This window comes from Pleurodeles waltl, chromosome 3_1 (genome assembly GCF_031143425.1).
Source record: "Pleurodeles waltl isolate 20211129_DDA chromosome 3_1, aPleWal1.hap1.20221129, whole genome shotgun sequence".
In the NCBI taxonomy this organism is placed as follows: domain Eukaryota; kingdom Metazoa; phylum Chordata; class Amphibia; order Caudata; family Salamandridae; genus Pleurodeles; species Pleurodeles waltl.
The window spans coordinates 1467240301-1467259587 of record NC_090440.1 but is presented as its reverse complement, the minus strand read 5'-3'; the positions used below and the strand labels follow the sequence as shown (position 1 = coordinate 1467259587).

General features: G+C 45.8%; 1 protein-coding gene across 1 annotated transcript in view; it reads left to right on the top strand.

The window, feature by feature from the left end:
- The window catches only part of MCM6 (minichromosome maintenance complex component 6), a 74154-nt gene that overhangs the window by 18298 nt on the left and 36569 nt on the right, over nucleotides 1–19287 (top strand). The window contains exons 10-12 of the mRNA XM_069225075.1: nucleotides 4358–4465; nucleotides 4577–4732; nucleotides 17532–17660. Of these exons, the coding sequence (XP_069081176.1) occupies nucleotides 4358–4465; nucleotides 4577–4732; nucleotides 17532–17660 (393 nt within the window). The remainder of the gene's footprint in view (nucleotides 1–4357; nucleotides 4466–4576; nucleotides 4733–17531; nucleotides 17661–19287) is intronic.

Below are 19287 nucleotides of genomic sequence, written 5' to 3'. Positions count from 1 at the left end.
TGAACAAGCAGTAATAAAAAGGGAAGTTGGTCACATGACTGCTTTTCAGAACCTGTCCAATGAGGAATAGAAGGTGGTAAAATCGCTAGACAGCACTATCACAACTAAATAAGCAGATAAAGGTGATGCAGTTGTCATGTTCACTGTGGATTGTCGCAGATTAAAAAAAACAAAATACTACACCCCATCGATCAGGATCCTAAAGTGAGACCCTGGAAACAGATCAGTTCTGTAATTTCTACTGCAAAAACTTTGGTATGGATAAGTAAAAATGAGGCGGAATTCCTTATTGGTTCCCAAAGCAGGACTCTGCCTCTACATGGCACACTCTGAAAGAAAAGATCTTCAGAGATTACACCATTGCACCACTAATCTACATCCTGATCTTCTGGGAGGGAAAAATGTGACCGTTTCTGTGGTTGTCAACAATCTGAACCACTTCCTAAAATTCACACAACATCTGCAAGTCTTCCATTTATGGACCTTTGCTTCACTATCACGCATGTGAAATTGACCCCCACCTATATCCTTAAAATAAAAACTACTGATGACCACAGTTCACTTCAGCAAACTAGCCACCACCCCAAATCCCGGAGTGATATACTTCCCTGTGTCCAATTTCTGCGATTACATCACAACTGAAATACTTCAGCAGGCTATGACCTAAGGCACAGCAACTTTCTTCTAATTTGAAAGTTGGTCTCTGTCCACTCCAAAAGGTTGACTTTGCACATAAGAGGGCAAGGAACCATAACTGAGCAGCCTTTTTGAAACCCCGAATCTGCTCACAGGAAGACACCATTACCTGTGTCGCTACATTTGTTCCAGGTTAAAAAGAATCTAGAAAGCAAGCCTGTATGTAAAATGGACGAGTGTTTCCTTACTTTAAATTCCCAGGCCCTGCTTTCCTTTCTAGTGCACTAGCAACATCCAACATGATTGTCCACACCAGACTTCAGAGGGGTGTTAGACCAGAGCAGCGTTACCTTTGGAACTTCCCTTGTGACAAGACACTATCCCCGTGGTTTGTGGTGTGTGGGGGTCTCACAACCTTCAAATGTAATCCTTGCTCAGACCCATACTTGGTTACAAGAAACACCCACCAACTGCCACGTGAGAAACTGCGTTTAAATGATCACATGTCCCTGCTCCACGTGGTAAATAGGTATGACTATAAAACCGGTAAAAGTAAGGATCACAGAACACTGTTGTGGGATCTGTTTATTAAAAAAAAAAAAACACGACCAGTGGGAGTGCTTATTACCCTAGACCAAATCACACCCCTGATGTGAGTTGGACGGTTGTAGAAGCACACCCACATAAATAAGCAGACTTTGTCCAGGAGGGAACAGTGGGTTTTCTGTTTGGGTAGCCATATCACTGGCCAGAACAGTGCTAAATAGTGCAGTGAGATGGATTAAGTGACAACCCAGCATTTTCCTCACCCACCGATCTCATTCCTTTGAGTACAACTGACCTTATGCTCTCCCCTGACCACTACAAAACACACACCAATTTAATTGGTTTACCCCACCCCCTAGATTTCCACAGCTGATGCATTCCCTAAGGGGTACCTAGAACCCTACTAGGTGTTCTTTTTGAGATCTGGCCTCATACACTTCTTTGACCAGGCCAACTCAATTCTTTTATCCCAACCCACAGCTGGGGTTTTCGCTAAGGATTTCTTAAGACCCGACTCAGTGTTTTTCTCATTGGAGCTGTTCCATGCGAGTGCTCTACTTTACTTCATATTTCCTGCTCACACTACTAATTTTGTGTTATTGTGCTATTACCTGCCGACACAGATGAGAAGCAATTGAGCACCTCCTCCAATTTATGCTTCATAAAAGCAGCATCACCTTTTGCCATTCCAGCAAGGCAAGTTTTGTGTCTCCTGACCAGGAGACCTTCGCACACTGCCTGTCTTGTTTTGATTGCCTCAGACAGCGCGGCTGGTATGGGCTCCGGCGCAGGTCACAGCTTACGATCTTCAGGTGCATCAAGGCAATAAGCACATAGGTAGGTCGTGCTGAGTTAGCGCACACAGGACTATTACACTTAAAAGGATTTTTTTTTCTTTTTTTAAATCTAATGAGTTATTAGGGTCTAATCTCACTCCTTTCCATACGCTTCATACCGCACCTAGCACGGTCTCTGCCAGCAACCTGAGGGGTCAGTAGCTTACTGAATTTAAATTAGCTTCACTGCAATTAGGGTTTATAGATTGGATTTAAACCCATTTGTGGGATGTCAGGTCACTGCATCACTTCGCTTGTGTCACCTACCTGTTTTAATGTTTTTCATGCAAGTCACACTAACCTGGATAATCGCCTGTGTGCCCTGGCATGAATTTTCTCTACCTGCATTTATACCTTCAATATAGGTATAACTATTGCATACCTAACAGTATACTTTTAAATGTACTTTGTGTTCTCATTCAAGGTCGCTCCTTGGATATCCCCAGGTATGCTATACTGTGAAGGCATGTATTTTATGTGATTGGGTGACTTTTGCTAATACCACCCTCGCTCCTTCTCAATAATTGGTTTCTTTTGGCACTGAGGAATTTACCTGATCAATGATAACACTTAAGGCAAGTAACATGTCGACCTATATATACATTACCTTGAGTAGAAACCTACTGCTTTTAATCATGAGAGCCCACCCATCAAAACTCAATATGGTATCTCTTAGCTATTCTTAATTCCCTTCATACCAATCTATACCCGGAGCACTTCCATCAACATTTCACATCGATGTGTTATGCTCAAGACCTCTGGCAAAGAGCCCTTCGGCATTGCAGTACCAGCCTAACGAGGTAAAGTATGACACCTACTTGGGTGTGAGGGCTCTTGCTTTTGTGCAATCAGATTCCCCCCCCACCCCACCCCCCCCCCCCCCCAAACCACCGTTCTGCTTGCTCAATTCTCATTCAGACCTTTTTGTTCTCCCCTCCTAAGGGACTGCATACCCTTTGTATTGGGTAGGAAGGTTGTATGCTGGACCTAAAAGTGCTCCTAGTCTCCTTTTGTTTAGCGGTTGGCAGTGAGAACATTTAGATCGCTCTGCTACGTGGTGTGTATTTCTGGTTTGATTCTATTCTGTGTAGCTTGTACCATTATTTTGAGGTGTGGATTTTTTTCTTCTTCTCTCTTCTCCCTGTTCAGTTTTGGGGCTCTTTAGATGTTCAGTTGCAATACTTCTGTAGTCCCAAAATGCACGCTTTGTCTTTAGTGCATGCACGTGATCGCAAATTATATTTGATCACGATTGGATCAACCAGGGTAGGGAAAATGGTTTTGGGTTTGTGTGTGTGTGTGTGTGTGTGTGTGTGTGTGTGTGTGTGTATATATATATATATATATATATATATGTGTGTATATAATGCTTTTTAAGCTTTTTTTTTTTTTTTTTTCATTCTGCAGTTGACCACTGCATGCATGTACTAATTAACTCAAGTATTTGCTCATGAAAATGTTTTCACCCTTTTGCCTACCAAGAGCTCTTTATGAAAGGGGCTATTAAATAACACTTAATATTCATCCCGTGTCGTGTAACTGTCTTCAGCATATCATTGTCCAGGTTTTTGTGTAAAGGGTCCTGCAGTCTGTTATAGCTTTTTGGAGCCATCTCAACTAAAGCATTGTGCTGCCCAGTACTACGGGGTTTAGTTGACTCGCCAACTCTCTGCTTCTGGGGAAAGTTGCCAGTTTTAACCATTGCACTGTTACACCAATGATTCTTTGGATAAGATTGCCAGTCTCTTCCTTGAGACTATGTTGCCTATTCTTGTGGTCCTAGAGCTTGTAACTTATACCATAGGCATGGCCATGCACTAACTAAACTTGTGGTTTAGTAGTCACAGCTTGTACTGAAGACAGAAATGTTAAAACAAAAAAAAAACACCTGACTGGATTTTGATGGGGTAAGTACTTGAAATGTCCTCCTCCTGGTACTTGCTCAAGGCCACATTCCAATCTTTTTGCCCCCCTATATCATACCACTGAAGATGGCTACCCAGCCAGGGGAGCAACCGAGCAGGAACTATGTGGTTGTCTCCTGTACAAAATTACACCAAAGGTGCACCATTCTCGCATTTCAATAGCTTGCACTAGGGTTCAGCTATCAGATTATTATTTTGTTTCAGATAAGTTACTATTTTCTAGTATGCAGTTAACACTGTGTTCCGTCTGTACATATTCCCGTCTGCACCCTACTTGCCATAGTCTTAACTGTAATGTCTGGAAGGAGTAGATGCCTATTGCATAAGTTAATATATTTTATTTCACAAATTGTTTTAAATCATTTCATTGCTTACATTTGTCAAACTTACTCGTTAATTTAATTGCTGTTCCAGGGTGTCTGCTGCATTGATGAATTTGACAAAATGGATAATAGAGATCAAGTAGCCATCCATGAGGCAATGGAGCAGCAGACTATTTCTATCACGAAAGCTGGAGTTAAGGTACACTGGTCCCCAATCTTTGCAGAGTGCTGCACGCTGGAAAACAACTTGATTACTGCATTTATTGCCTTTTTTTTGTTTTTGCCCCCCCCCCCCCCATCCCAAAAACAGGCTACTCTGAATGCTCGAACCTCCATCTTGGCAGCTGCAAACCCCATTGGTGGACGGTATGACAGATCTAAGTCTCTGAAGCAGAACATAAACCTTTCGGCTCCCATTATGTCCAGATTTGATCTCTTCTTCATTCTTGTGGACGAGTGTAACGAGGTAGTGCTCACTGTCCATTTTCGCAAACATGTTTTTTTTTTCTCCTTTTTTGGGGATAAACTGTAGGAAAAAGTCTGTTAACCCAGCTTCTGTTTTCAATGCCGCCACCTTTCACTTCCTCACTGTTGTATCCTTATACTTTAAGTTCTGTTTATATTTGTGTGTGTGTGTGTGTGTGTGTGTGTGTGTGTGTGTGTGTGTGTGTGTATATATATATATATATATAGTATATACACACACTCGCACATAGAATTTCACCAGTTATAGTCGTTGGGGTTAACTCAAGTAACTAACTGTTGCCCTAGTGTAACTATAAATCACATCCCTGCCATGCAGTTATCTGATAACGTCACTAACATCTCAGTAAAATTATCAATGGTTTCAAAGATGTCCTGAGTGGGGTAATTAGCAGTGCATGGCGAGGGCTTTAACACTTTCTTCTGGGACTCGGCTGAAGAAGATTTCCAGTATGGCTGGCAACACTTCTTGTTCAGTTGTCGGCAGGCAGTCAAATCTCAGCAGGAGATTGGGAGAGGCCACAAATCCTTTGTGTCTATATATAGAGATAGATATACACATACACAAATTTGAATTTTCTTAAATTTCTCAAACCACTGAATGGATTTGCACGAAGTTTCCGGACCAAGAGCCACTTTTCTGTAAAACTTGGTGTAATTCCATCCAATTCCCCCCCCCCCCCTCTTTTTCTTGGGCCTGCTTGATGGATAACCACAACTTTCCATACAGCAGCTTGGGTATGCATGAGGGAGTTTTTTATTTGATTTTTATTTAATGATTTATCAAATGGTGCTAAAGTTATTAGCCAACCAAAATGCTTTTTCTATTAACATAGGTCCTAATAAACTTCCTAGTGGTGACCTCCACTTGGTAGCATTAAAAATATATATATTTTTGAGCATTATTTGCTTAGCTACTGAAAGGTTTTACACAAAAAAACGCACCTTCTGTGCCGAGATCTAGCTTTATGCCAAATTGGATGTAAATTCATTCATCTGTTTGGGATGTCTCAAGTGCCTATAAATGAGTGGGGAAGATGCGTTTGGGGACCCCCTTCTTTCTCATCTCTCGCTTGACAAATCACCCAAACTTTCCATGCACCAACTAGTCAACTGAAGACCAATGCAGGAGTCTTTTTAATTGCCTTTGTTTGTGATGGGCTGGTGTACTCGCGTACTGCCCCGGTGGGATGGATGGACTGTCGCCACCTGAATCTCAATCCCAAATCTGCAATGGAAATGGCTACACGCTGCCCTACTTCCTCTTGCGCATGTTTTTCTCCAAAGATGTCTGTCTGGTGTGTGTTCTGAAGACTTAGACGCCATCTCCATTCGTCACACTCTTTAGTCCCAGAGAGTCTTTTTAGATCAAAACAGTCTACAGGCGTCGCAGGTCTCGTCTGTTTCAGACAAGCACAGATTTACACTAAATGCTGTTTGGTGTAGGGAAATTGTGTGACAAGAGGACAGAACTGCAACTGAGAATGTTCCATCAGCCACCCATTCTTCAACTACATTGTGTCAATGTAGGCCCAAAAAAGGACAAGGTCGCCCCTAAGGGCATGAAATCGTCCTATTGCAATCGGATAGACTGCATGAGTGGGTAAACGTCATCAAAACAATACTGACGTTTATAGAAAGTTCAGAAAATACTGAGCTGAGATTTCCAGGAGCGAGAGGAAACTTGTCCAAACCTGACAGCGGAAAGGAAAATCTAACAGAGGACTCAATGCCCATGTGCAGTATTACCAAGAGGAGTCACTTGATCATGTGGCTCAAACCTTCAGAACATGTGATTCTACAGCGCTACATGCCTCGAACGGATGTCTTCTGAGTAACATTATTATATATAATCTATCTACACTATGCTAAATATGCATAGCCTACACTCTTAAAGTAATAGATTTACTGAATCTGTATCTCCCTGAACCCCCCCCCCCCCCAACCCAACAAAATGTTTTGTTGCCAGTTTAGGCTCTGCTACATTTGGTCCTATTTGTATTTGATGCACAGTACACTAACTCTGAACTAGTGGTTTCGACCATGTAGTAACACTAAGCTGGAATTGGGATGACTAAAAGAATTTTATAAAGGTATACGTTCATCTGTTTTTAAATATATTTTATGCACTGGACTCTTGACGTATGTCTCAATATTATTGATCAGTTTATTTGGCTTTTTTTGTTTGTTTTTAATCAGACCATTATAGTGGTGTTAAGGGAAACCAGTTGTGTAAGGAAATGCCTCCTTGGCATGGTTGCCCCCTGACTTTTTGCCTTTGCTGATGCTATGTTTACAATTGAAAGTGTGCTGAGGCCTGCTAACCAGGCCCCAGCACCAGTGTTCTTTCCCTAACCTGTACTTTTGTATCCACAATTGGCAGACCCTGGCATCCAGATAAGTCCCTTGTAACTGGTACTTCTAGTACCAAGGGCCCTGATGCCAAGGAAGGTCTCTAAGGGCTGCAGCATGTCTTATGCCACCCTGGAGACCTCTCACTCAGCACAGACACACTGCTTGCCAGCTTGTGTGTGTGCTAGTGAGGACAAAACGAGTGAGTCGACATGGCACTCCCCTCAGGGTGCCATGCCAGCCTCTCACTGCCTATGCAGTATAGGTAAGACACCCCTCTAGCAGGCCTTACAGCCCTAAGGCAGGGTGCACTATACCATAGGTGAGGGTACCAGTGCATGAGCATGGTACCCCTACAGTGTCTAAACAAAACCTTAGACATTGTAAGTGCAGGGTAGCCATAAGAGTATATGGTCTGGGAGTCTGTCAAACACGAACTCCACAGCACCATAATGGCTACACTGAAAACTGGGAAGTTTGGTATCAAACTTCTCAGCACAATAAATGCACACTGATGCCAGTGTACATTTTATTGTAAAATACACCACAGAGGGCACCTTAGAGGTGCCCCCTGAAACTTAACCGACTATCTGTGTAGGCTGACTAGTGTTAGCAGCCTGCCACAAACCGAGACATGTTGCTGGCCCCATGGGGAGAGTGCCTTTGTCACTCTGAGGCCAGTAACAAAGCCTGCACTGGGTGGAGATGCTAACACCTCCCCCAGGCAGGAATTGTCACACCTGGCGGTGAGCCTCAAAGGCTCACCTCCTTTGTGCCAACCCAGCAGGACACTCCAGCTAGTGGAGTTGCCCGCCCCCTCCGGCCAGGCCCCACTTTTGGCGGCAAGGCCGGAGAAAATAATGAGAAAAACAAGGAGGAGTCACTGGCCAGTCAGGACAGCCCCTAAGGTGTCCTGAGCTGAGGTGACTCTAACTTTTAGAAATCCTCCATCTTGCAGATGGAGGATTCCCCCAATAGGGTTAGGATTGTGTCCCCCTCCCCTTGGGAGGAGGCACAAAGAGGGTGTACCCACCCTCAGGGCTAGTAGCCATTGGCTACTAACCCCCAGACCTAAACACGCCCTTAAATTTAGTATTTAAGGGCTACCCTGAACCCTAGAAAATTAGATTCCTGCAACTACAAGAAGGACTGCCTAGCTGAAAACCCCTGCAGCGGAAGACCAGAAGACGACAACTGCCTTGGCTCCAGAAACTCACCGGCCTGTCTCCTGCCTTCCAAAGATCCTGCTCCAGCGACGCCTTCCAAAGGGACCAGCGACCTCGACATCCTCTGAGGACTGCCCCTGCTTCGAAAAGACAAGAAACTCCCGAGGACAGCGGACCTGCTCCAAGAAAAGCTGCAACTTTGTTTCCAGCAGCTTTAAAGAACCCTGCAAGCTCCCCGCAAGAAGCGTGAGACTTGCATCACTGCACCCGGCGACCCCGACTCGGCTGGTGGCGATCCAACACCTCAGGAGGGACCCCAGGACTACTCTAAGACTGTGAGTACAAAAACCTGAGCCCCCACAGCGCTGCCTGCAGAGGGAATCCCGAGGCTTCCCCTGACCGCGACTCTTTGAATCCTAAGTCCCGACGCCTGGGAGAGACCCTGCACCCGCAGCCCCCAGGACCTGAAGGACCGGACTTTCACTGGAGAAGTGACCCCCAGGAGTCCCTCTCCCTTGCCCAAGTGGAGGTTTCCCCGAGGAATCCCCCCCTTGCCTGCCTGCAGCGCTGAAGAGATCCCGAGATCTCTCATAGACTAACATTGCGAACCCGACGCTTGTTTCTACACTGCACCCGGCCGCCCCCGCGCCGCTGAGGGTGAAATTTCTGTGTGGACTTGTGTCCCCCCCGGTGCCCTACAAAACCCCCCTGGTCTGCCCTCCGAAGACGCGGGTACTTACCTGCAAGCAGACCGGAACCGGGGCACCCCCTTCTCTCCATTCTAGCCTATGCGTTTTGGGCACCACTTTGAACTCTGCACCTGACCGGCCCTGAGCTGCTGGTGTGGTGACTTTGGGGTTGCTCTGAACCCCCAACGGTGGGCTACCTTGGACCAAGAACTAAGCCCTGTAAGTGTCTTACTTACCTGGTTAACCTAACAAATACTTACCTCCCCTAGGAACTGTGAAAATTGCACTGTCCACTTTTAAAACAGCTATTTGTGAATAACTTGAAAAGTATACATGCAATTTTGATGATTTGAAGTTCCTAAAGTACTTACCTACAATACCTTTCGAATGAGATATTACATGTAAAATTTGAACCTGTGGTTCTTAAAATAAACTAAGAAAAGATATTTTTCTATACAAAAACCTATTGGCTGGATTTGTCTCTGAGTGTGTGTACCTCATTTATTGTCTATGTGTATGTACAACAAATGCTTAACACTACTCCTTGGATAAGCCTACTGCTCGACCACACTACCACAAAATAGAGCATTGGTATTATCTCTTTTTGCCACTATCTTACCTCTAAGGGGAACCCTTAGACTCTGTGCATGCTATTCCTTACTTTGAAATAGCACATACAGAGCCAACTTCCTACATTGGTGGCAGCGGTGGGATACAAGACTTTGCATTTGCTGGACTACTCAGCCAATACCTGATCACACGACAAATTCCAAAATTGTCATTAGAAATTCATTTTTGCAATTTGAAATTTTTCTAAATTCTTAAAAGTCCTGCTAGGGCCTTGTGTGTTAAGTCCCTGTTTAGCATTGTCTTTTAGAGTTAAAAGTTTGTTAAAAGTTTGAAATTAGATTCTAGAAACAGTTTTAGATTCTTTAAAAAGTATTCCAACTCTTAGCAAAATAATGTCTGATACAGAGATGAATGTGGTGGAACTCGACACCACACCTTACCTCCATCTTAAGATGAGGGAGCTAAGGTCTCTCTGTAATATCAAAAAAATAACCATTGGCTCCAGACCTACCAAAATTCAGCTCCAGGAGCTGTTGGCAGAGTTTGAAAAAGCCAACCCCTCTGATGATGACATCACAGAGGAAGAAATTAGTGACTTGGAGGCCAATGTCCCTCCTCCAGCCCTAAATAGGGAGAACAGGACCCCTCAAGTCCTGTCTCCAACTGTGTTAGTCAGAAATAGTGAGTCCCTCACAGGAGGGTCCCACATTTCTGAAATCACTGAGGATGCTCTCAGTGAAGATGACCTCCTGTTAGCCAGGATGGCCAAAAGATTGGCTTTAGAGAGACAGCTCCTAGCCATAGAAAGGGAAAGACAAGAGATGGGCCTAGGACCCATCAATGGTGGCAGCAATATAAATAGGGTCAGAGATTCTCCTGACATGTTAAAAATCCCCAAAGGGATTGTGACAAAATTTGAAGATGGTGATGACATCACCAAGTGGTTCACAGCTTTTGAGAGGGCTTGTGTAACCAGAAAAGTGAACAGATCTCACTGGGGTGCTCTCCTTTGGGAAATGTTCACTGGAAAGTGTAGGGATAGACTCCTCACACTCTCTGGAAAAGATGCAGAATCTTATGACCTCATGAAGGGTACCCTGATTGAGGGCTTTGGATTCTCCACTGAGGAGTACAGGATTAGGTTCAGGGGGGCTCAAAAATCCTCGAGCCAGACCTGGGTTGACTTTGTTGACTACTCAGTGAAAACACTAGATGGTTGGATTCAAGGCAGTGGTGTAAGTAATTATGATGGGCTGTACAATTTATTTGTGAAAACACCTGTTAAGTAATTGTTTCAATGATAAACTGCATCAGCATCTGGTAGACCTAGGACCAATTTCTCCCCAAGAATTGGGAAAGAAGGCGGACCATTGGGTCAAGACAAGGGTGTCCAAGACTTCAACAGGGGGTGACCAAAAGAAAGGGGTCACAAAGACTCCCCAGGGGAAGGGTGATGAGACAACCAAAACTAAAAATAGTAAAGAGTCTTCTACAGGCCCCCAAAAACCTGCACAGGAGGGTGGGCCCAGAGCCTCTTCACAAAACAATGGGTACAAGGGTAAAAACTTTGATCCCAAAAAGGCCTGGTGTCATAGCTGTAAACAGCATGGACACCAAACTGGAGACAAGGCCTGTCCCAAGAAAGGTTCCACTCCAAACTCCCATCCAGGTAACACTGGTATGGCTAGTCTCCAAGTGGGATCAACAGTGTGCCCAGAGCAAATCAGGGTCCACACTGAAGCTACTCTAGTTTCTGAGGGTGGGGTGGATTTAGCCACACTGGCTGTCTGGCCGCCTAACATGCAAAAATACAGACAGCAACTCTTAATTAATGGGACTAGAATAGAGGGCCTGAGGGATACAGGTGCCAGTGTCACCATGGTGACAGAGAAACTGGTTTCCCCTGGCCAATACCTGACTGGAAAAACTTACACAGTCACCAACGCTGACAATCAGAGAAAAGTACATTCCATGGCAATGGTTACTTTAGAATGGGGAGGGGTCAATGGCCTGAAACAGGTGGTGGTCTCCTCAAATATCCCAGTGGACTGTCTGCTTGGAAATGACCTGGAGTCCTCAGCATGGGCTGAGGTAGAGCTAAAAACCCATGCAGCAATGCTGGGTATCCCTGAACTGGTGTGTGTGAAAACAAGAGCACAATGCAAGGCACAGGGTGAACAAGTAGAGCTGGAGTCTGGAAGAATGGCCCAGCCTACCAAGAGAACAGGAAAGTCAGTTGGGAAACCAACTGCAACACAGCAAAAGAAAGGGAACCTCTCTTCTCAGGAAGAAGTTCTGCCCTCTGAGGGAACTGAGCCTTTGGAGCTTGAACCTTATCAGGTTGAGCTCTTAGGCCCAGGGGGACCCTCCAGGGAGGAGCTGTGTAAGGGACAAGAAACCTGTCCCTCTCTTGAAGGCCTTAGGCAGCAAGCTGCTGAAGAGTCCAAAGGCAAGAAAAATGGAACACATAGGGTCTATTGGGAAGATGGACTCCTGTACACTGAGGCCAGAGACCCCAAACCTGGTGCCACTAGGAGAGTGGTAGTGCCTCAGCTGTTCAGGAAGTTCATCCTAACCTTGGCCCATGACATTCCCCTTGCTGGACATTTGGGACAAACCAAGACGTGGGAGAGGTTAGTCAACCACTTCTACTGGCCCAATATGTCCAACATGGTTAAGGAGTTTTGCCTCTCCTGCCCCACCTGTCAAGCCAGTGGTAAGACAGGTGGAAATCCAAAGGCCCCCCTCATTCCACTTCCAGTGGTGGGGGTTCCCTTTGAAAGAGTGGGTGTGGACATAGTTGGTCCACTAGAACCTCCCACAGCCTCAGGAAATATGTATATCCTGGTAGTAGTGGATCATGCTACCAGGTATCCTGAAGCTATTCCCCTTAGGTCGACTACTGCCCCTGCAGTAGCCAAGGCCCTCATTGGTATCTTTACCAGAGTGGGTTTCCCTAAGGAGGTGGTGTCTGACAGAGGTACCAACTTCATGTCAGCATACCTAAAGCACATGTGGAATGAGTGTGGAGTGACTTATAAATTCACTACACCCTACCATCCACAAACTAATGGCTTGGTTGAGAGATTCAACAAGACATTAAAAGGCATGATCATGGGGCTCCCAGAAAAACTCAAAAGGAGATGGGATGTCCTCTTGCCATGTCTGCTTTTCGCTTACAGAGAGGTGCCACAGAAGGGAGTAGGATTCTCGCCCTTTGAACTTCTGTTTGGTCATCCTGTAAGGGGACCACTTGCCCTTGTTAAAGAAGGCTGGGAGAGACCTCTCCATGAGCCTAAACAGGACATAGTGGACTATGTACTTGGCCTTCGCTCTAGAATGGCAGAGTACATGGAAAAGGCAACCAAAAACCTTGAGGCCAGCCAACAGCTCCAGAAGTTTTGGTATGACCAAAAGGCTGCACTGGTTGAGTTCCAACCAGGGCAGAAAGTCTGGGTTCTGGAGCCTGTGGCTCCCAGGGCACTCCAGGACAAATGGAGTGGCCCTTACCCAGTACTAGAAAGGAAGTCAGGTCACCTACCTGGTGGACCTGGGCACAAGCAGGAGCCCCAAGAGGGTGATCCATGTGAACCGCCTTAAGCTCTTCCATGACAGGGCTGATGTGAATCTGTTGATGGTAACAGATGAGGATCAGGAGGCAGAGAGTGAACCTCTCCCTGATCTCCTGTCATCAGACCCAAAAGATGGCACAGTAGATGGAGTGATCTACTCAGACACCCTCTCTGGCCAACAGCAAGCTGATTGTAGGAGAGTCCTACAACAGTTTCCTGAACTCTTCTCCTTAACCCCTGGTCAGACACACCTGTGTACCCATGATGTGGACACAGGAGACAGCATGCCTGTCAAGAACAAAATCTTTAGACAATCTGACCATGTTAAAGAAAGCATCAAGGTGGAAGTCCACAAGATGCTGGAATTGGGAGTAATTGAGCGCTCTGACAGCCCCTGGGCTAGCCCAGTGGTCTTAGTCCCCAAACCTCACACCAAAGATGGAAAGAAAGAGATGAGGTTTTGTGTGGACTACAGAGGGCTCAATTCTGTCACCAAGACAGATGCCCATCCAATTCCAAGAGCTGATGAGCTCATTGATAAATTAGGTGCTGCCAAATTTCTAAGTACCTTTGACTTGACAGCCGGGTACTGGCAAATAAAAATGGCACCTGGAGCAAAAGAAAAGACAGCATTCTCCACACCTGATGGGCATTATCAGTTTACTGTTATGCCCTTTGGTTTAAAGAATGCCCCTGCCACCTTCCAAAGGTTGGTGAATCAAGTCCTTGCTGGCTTGGAGTCCTTTAGCACAGCTTATCTTGATGATATTGCTGTCTTTAGCTCCACCTGGCAGGATCACCTGGTCCACCTGAGGAAGGTTTTGAAGGCTCTGCAATCTGCAGGCCTCTCTATCAAGGCATCCAAATGCCAGATAGGGCAGGGAACTGTGGTTTACTTGGGCCACCTTGTAGGTGGAGGCCAAGTTCAGCCACTCCAACCCAAGATCCAGACTATTCTGGACTGGGTAGCTCCAAAAACCCAGACTCAAGTCAGGGCATTCCTTGGCTTGACTGGGTATTACAGGAGGTTTGTGAAGGGATATGGATCCATTGTGACAGCCCTCACTGAACTCACCTCCAAGAAAATGCCCAAGAAAGTGAACTGGACTGTGGAATGCCAACAGGCCTTTGACACCCTGAAACAGGCAATGTGCTCAGCACCAGTTCTAAAAGCTCCAGATTATTCTAAGCAGTTCATTGTGCAGACTGATGCCTCTGAACATGGGATAGGGGCAGTTTTGTCCCAAACAAATGATGATGGCCTTGACCAGCCTGTTGCTTTCATTAGCAGGAGGTTACTCCCCAGGGAGCAGCGTTGGAGTGCCATTGAGAGGGAGGCCTTTGCTGTGGTTTGGTCCCTGAAGAAGCTGAGACCATACCTCTTTGGGACTCACTTCCTAGTTCAAACTGACCACAGACCTCTCAAATGGCTGATGCAAATGAAAGGTGAAAATCCTAAACTGTTGAGGTGGTCCATCTCCCTACAGGGAATGGACTTTATAGTGGAACACAGACCTGGGACTGCCCATGCCAATGCAGATGGCCTTTCCAGGTTCTTCCACTTAGAAAATGAAGACTCTCTTGGGAAAGGTTAGTCTCATCCTCTTTCGTTTGGGGGGGGGGGGGGTTGTGTAAGGAAATGCCTCCTTGGCATGGTTGCCCCCTGACTTTTTGCCTTTGCTGATGCTATGTTTACAATTGAAAGTGTGCTGAGGCCTGCTAACCAGGCCCCAGCACCAGTGTTCTTTCCCTAACCTGTACTTTTGTATCCACAATTGGCAGACCCTGGCATCCAGATAAGTCCCTTGTAACTGGTACTTCTAGTACCAAGGGCCCTGATGCCAAGGAAGGTATCTAAGGGCTGCAGCATGTCTTATGCCACCCTGGAGACCTCTCACTCAGCACAGACACACTGCTTGCCAGCTTGTGTGTGCTAGTGAGGACAAAACGAGTGAGTCGACATGGCACTCCCCTCAGGGTGCCATGCCAGCCTCTCACTGCCTATGCAGTATAGGTAAGACACCCCTCTAGCAGGCCTTACAGCCCTAAGGCAGGGTGCACTATACCATAGGTGAGGGTACCAGTGCATGAGCATGGTACCCCTACAGTGTCTAAACAAAACCTTAGACATTGTAAGTGCAGGGTAGCCATAAGAGTATATGGTCTGGGAGTCTGTCAAACACGAACTCCACAGCACCATAATGGCTACACTGAAAACTGGGAAGTTTGGTATCAAACTTCTCAGCACAATAAATGCACACTGATGCCAGTGTACATTTTATTGTAAAATACACCACAGAGGGCACCTTAGAGGTGCCCCCTGAAACTTAACCGACTATCTGTGTAGGCTGACTAGTGTTAGCAGCCTGCCACAAACCGAGACATGTTGCTGGCCCCATGGGGAGAGTGCCTTTGTCACTCTGAGGCCAGTAACAAAGCCTGCACTGGGTGGAGATGCTAACACCTCCCCCAGGCAGGAATTGTCACACCTGGCGGTGAGCCTCAAAGGCTCACCTCCTTTGTGCCAACCCAGCAGGACACTCCAGCTAGTGGAGTTGCCCGCCCCCTCCGGCCAGGCCCCACTTTTGGCGGCAAGGCCGGAGAAAATAATGAGAAAAACAAGGAGTCACTGGCCAGTCAGGACAGCCCCTAAGGTGTCCTGAGCTGAGGTGACTCTAACTTTTAGAAATCCTCCATCTTGCAGATGGAGGATTCCCCCAATAGGGTTAGGATTGTGTCCCCCTCCCCTTGGGAGGAGGCACAAAGAGGGTGTACCCACCCTCAGGGCTAGTAGCCATTGGCTACTAACCCCCCAGACCTAAACACGCCCTTAAATTTAGTATTTAAGGGCTACCCTGAACCCTAGAAAATTAGATTCCTGCAACTACAAGAAGGACTGCCTAGCTGAAAACCCCTGCAGCGGAAGACCAGAAGACGACAACTGCCTTGGCTCCAGAAACTCACCGGCCTGTCTCCTGCCTTCCAAAGATCCTGCTCCAGCGACGCCTTCCAAAGGGACCAGCGACCTCGACATCCTCTGAGGACTGCCCCTGCTTCGAAAAGACAAGAAACCCCCGAGGACAGCGGACCTGCTCCAAGAAAAGCTGCAACTTTGTTTCCAGCAGCTTTAAAGAACCCTGCAAGCTCCCCGCAAGAAGCGTGAGACTTGCATCACTGCACCCGGCGACCCCGACTCGGCTGGTGGTGATCCAACACCTCAGGAGGGACCCCAGGACTACTCTAAGACTGTGAGTACAAAAACCTGTCCGCCCTGAGCCCCCACAGCGCCGCCTGCAGAGGGAATCCCGAGGCTTCCCCTGACCGCGACTCTTTGAACCTAAAGTCCCGACGCCTGGGAGAGACCCTGCACCCGCAGCCCCCAGGACCTGAAGGACCGGACTTTCACTGGAGAAGTGACCCCCAGGAGTCCCTCTCCCTTGCCCAAGTGGAGGTTTCCCCGAGGAATCCCCCCCCTTGCCTGCCTGCAGCGCTGAAGAGATCCCGAGATCTCTCATAGACTAACATTGCGAACCCGACGCTTGTTTCTACACTGCACCCGGCCGCCCCCGCGCCGCTGAGGGTGAAATTTCTGTGTGGACTTGTGTCCCCCCCGGTGCCCTACAAAACCCCCCTGGTCTGCCCTCTGAAGACGCGGGTACTTACCTGCAAGCAGACCGGAACCGGGGCACCCCCTTCTCTCCATTCTAGCCTATGCGTTTTGGGCACCACTTTGAACTCTGCACCTGACCGGCCCTGAGCTGCTGGTGTGGTGACTTTGGGGTTGCTCTGAACCCCCAACGGTGGGCTACCTTGGACCAAGAACTAAGCCCTGTAAGTGTCTTACTTACCTGGTTAACCTAACAAATACTTACCTCCCCTAGGAACTGTGAAAATTGCACTGTGTCCACTTTTAAAACAGCTATTTGTGAATAACTTGAAAAGTATACATGCAATTTTGATGATTTGAAGTTCCTAAAGTACTTACCTACAATACCTTTCGAATGAGATATTACATGTAAAATTTGAACCTGTGGTTCTTAAAATAAACTAAGAAAAGATATTTTTCTATACAAAAACCTATTGGCTGGATTTGTCTCTGAGTGTGTGTACCTCATTTATTGTCTGTGTATGTACAACAAATGCTTAACACTACTCCTTGGATAAGCCTACTGCTCGACCACACTACCACAAAATAGAGCATTGGTATTATCTCTTTTTGCCACTATCTTACCTCTAAGGGGAACCCTTGGACTCTGTGCATGCTATTCCTTACTTTGAAATAGCACATACAGAGCCAACTTCCTACAAGTTGTATCTTTGCTTTCATTTTGTGTGGCCAAGCCAAAGCAGTGGTATCTGCAGAGTTACTGGAATTTGGCAACCAGTTTGTTGCTTAGTGGTTATTTGAGTAACGTCAACCCTTTCTTTATTAGGTCACCGATTATGCGATTGCCAGGCGTATTGTGGACCTACATTCTAGGATTGAGGAATCAATTGATCGTGTCTATTCTTTGGATGACATTAGAAGATACCTTCTGTTTGCAAGACAGTTTAAACCAAAGGTAACGTAACTTGTACAAACTAAGACTAAAATGAATTTTGTGGAATTTGATGTAGTGTAGCTGAAGATACACTCCATAGCCCAGACTTCCTGTGCATTTTGGATATCTCACACATGCTTTCAGAGAAAGGGTATCCAACAGTGCCTTATTAGAGAATCAACATCGTAGTAGGTATTGCAGTCGAAATATTTTCTTTCCTGTGATTACCTCTCTGCTTAAATATCAACTTGCAGAGAATCCCTGTAAAACATTTGTCATAGGATTTAATGTGTGTGTGTATGTGTAAACTCACTGCTTGACCTGTTAGACATCTGGTGAGGAGCTCTTTAAAAGTGCTAGCATAAACTCGCTTCATCTCCTGAGCTACTGAAAATGGAGTGTTAACCCTTACACAATCTGTAGACATCAGTCTTCTGTAGGTGGTAGATTAATGGCGGTGATCCGAAGCTGCGATAAATCAACCCAATGCTGGTAAATACAGTTAAAGACCCAGAAAAGCTAGTACTTGCTTCTCCCCCAAGTACCTTATGTGCTACTGGTACCCCTCAAGCTACCTGTAAATAGCTGTCCCGTGTGCAGACCAGCTTACTAAATTAGAAGCTTTTGCGTTATTTAATAAATATACAATTACCAAAATAGGCAAAGTGGATTCGATAAGGAAATGTATTTTCTGAAGATATTGATATATTTGGAGACAGTCTGAATTTCCATAATATACCTAAAGCTAATATATTGAGTGATTTAAATCGTTACATTGGAGAGACTTTGTACAAATGCCAGAAACATTGTAGCTATAATGGCTGTGATGTATTACCCATATAGAGGCATTCCATATTGACAAACCTTTTTACGTCACTGCTGGTAACCATGCTCTATGCACTGATGTGATCACTGTTGGTAATCTTGCATATGGTGGCTTTTAATGTAACCTTGTCCTTTGTGGTCACTCTTACAACACAAATATTAGATTAGTTTAATTTAACATGTGTAACTCCTATTACAAAAAGTTGGAGCCCCCTGAGCTAGAGACTGGCTAGGTCTGTTTCTTATGCATGGTTTTTCCTGAACTATTGATAATTTGAAGAGGAAATTGCCCAGGGACAGACTGTGTCCACAGATGGGAGTCCCAGTCATACAATCACCAACCAGACTTCTCTGATTTTGGAATGCGTGGAAAGCCAAAGTTGTTAGCTCATTACTTAGTACAAACTGCTGGTAATCATTTGTTTAATAGACCCTTGAAGCTGAGGCTATTCATTTGAAGGTAATCAGCTATACAGTTCACAGCATAGCTGTTGAACACTTGATTGCATTTCACATGCTTCAAGACCTTTAAGGCACAAATGTGGCAGTGGAGGTGGCAGGCATTACTTGTCTTTCCAATTCTAGAAGACATGGTTTCCTTCCCTCAACTATATCTTGGAAGGAAAGTGTGTTTAGGCTGTTTTCACCCTTTCCTAATTGGAAGTGTATTCAAAGTTTACTTGACCTTTGTCATAATTCGGAAGAAGAAAATCCTTGGCCCATTTCCTATTTTTGCCCTTTTTTATGGGACAGCATTAAATGGCTGTTTTGTCAACAGTATTTATGTAGGGCAAGTAGCAAACACCTCAGGCTTTCAGCAGAA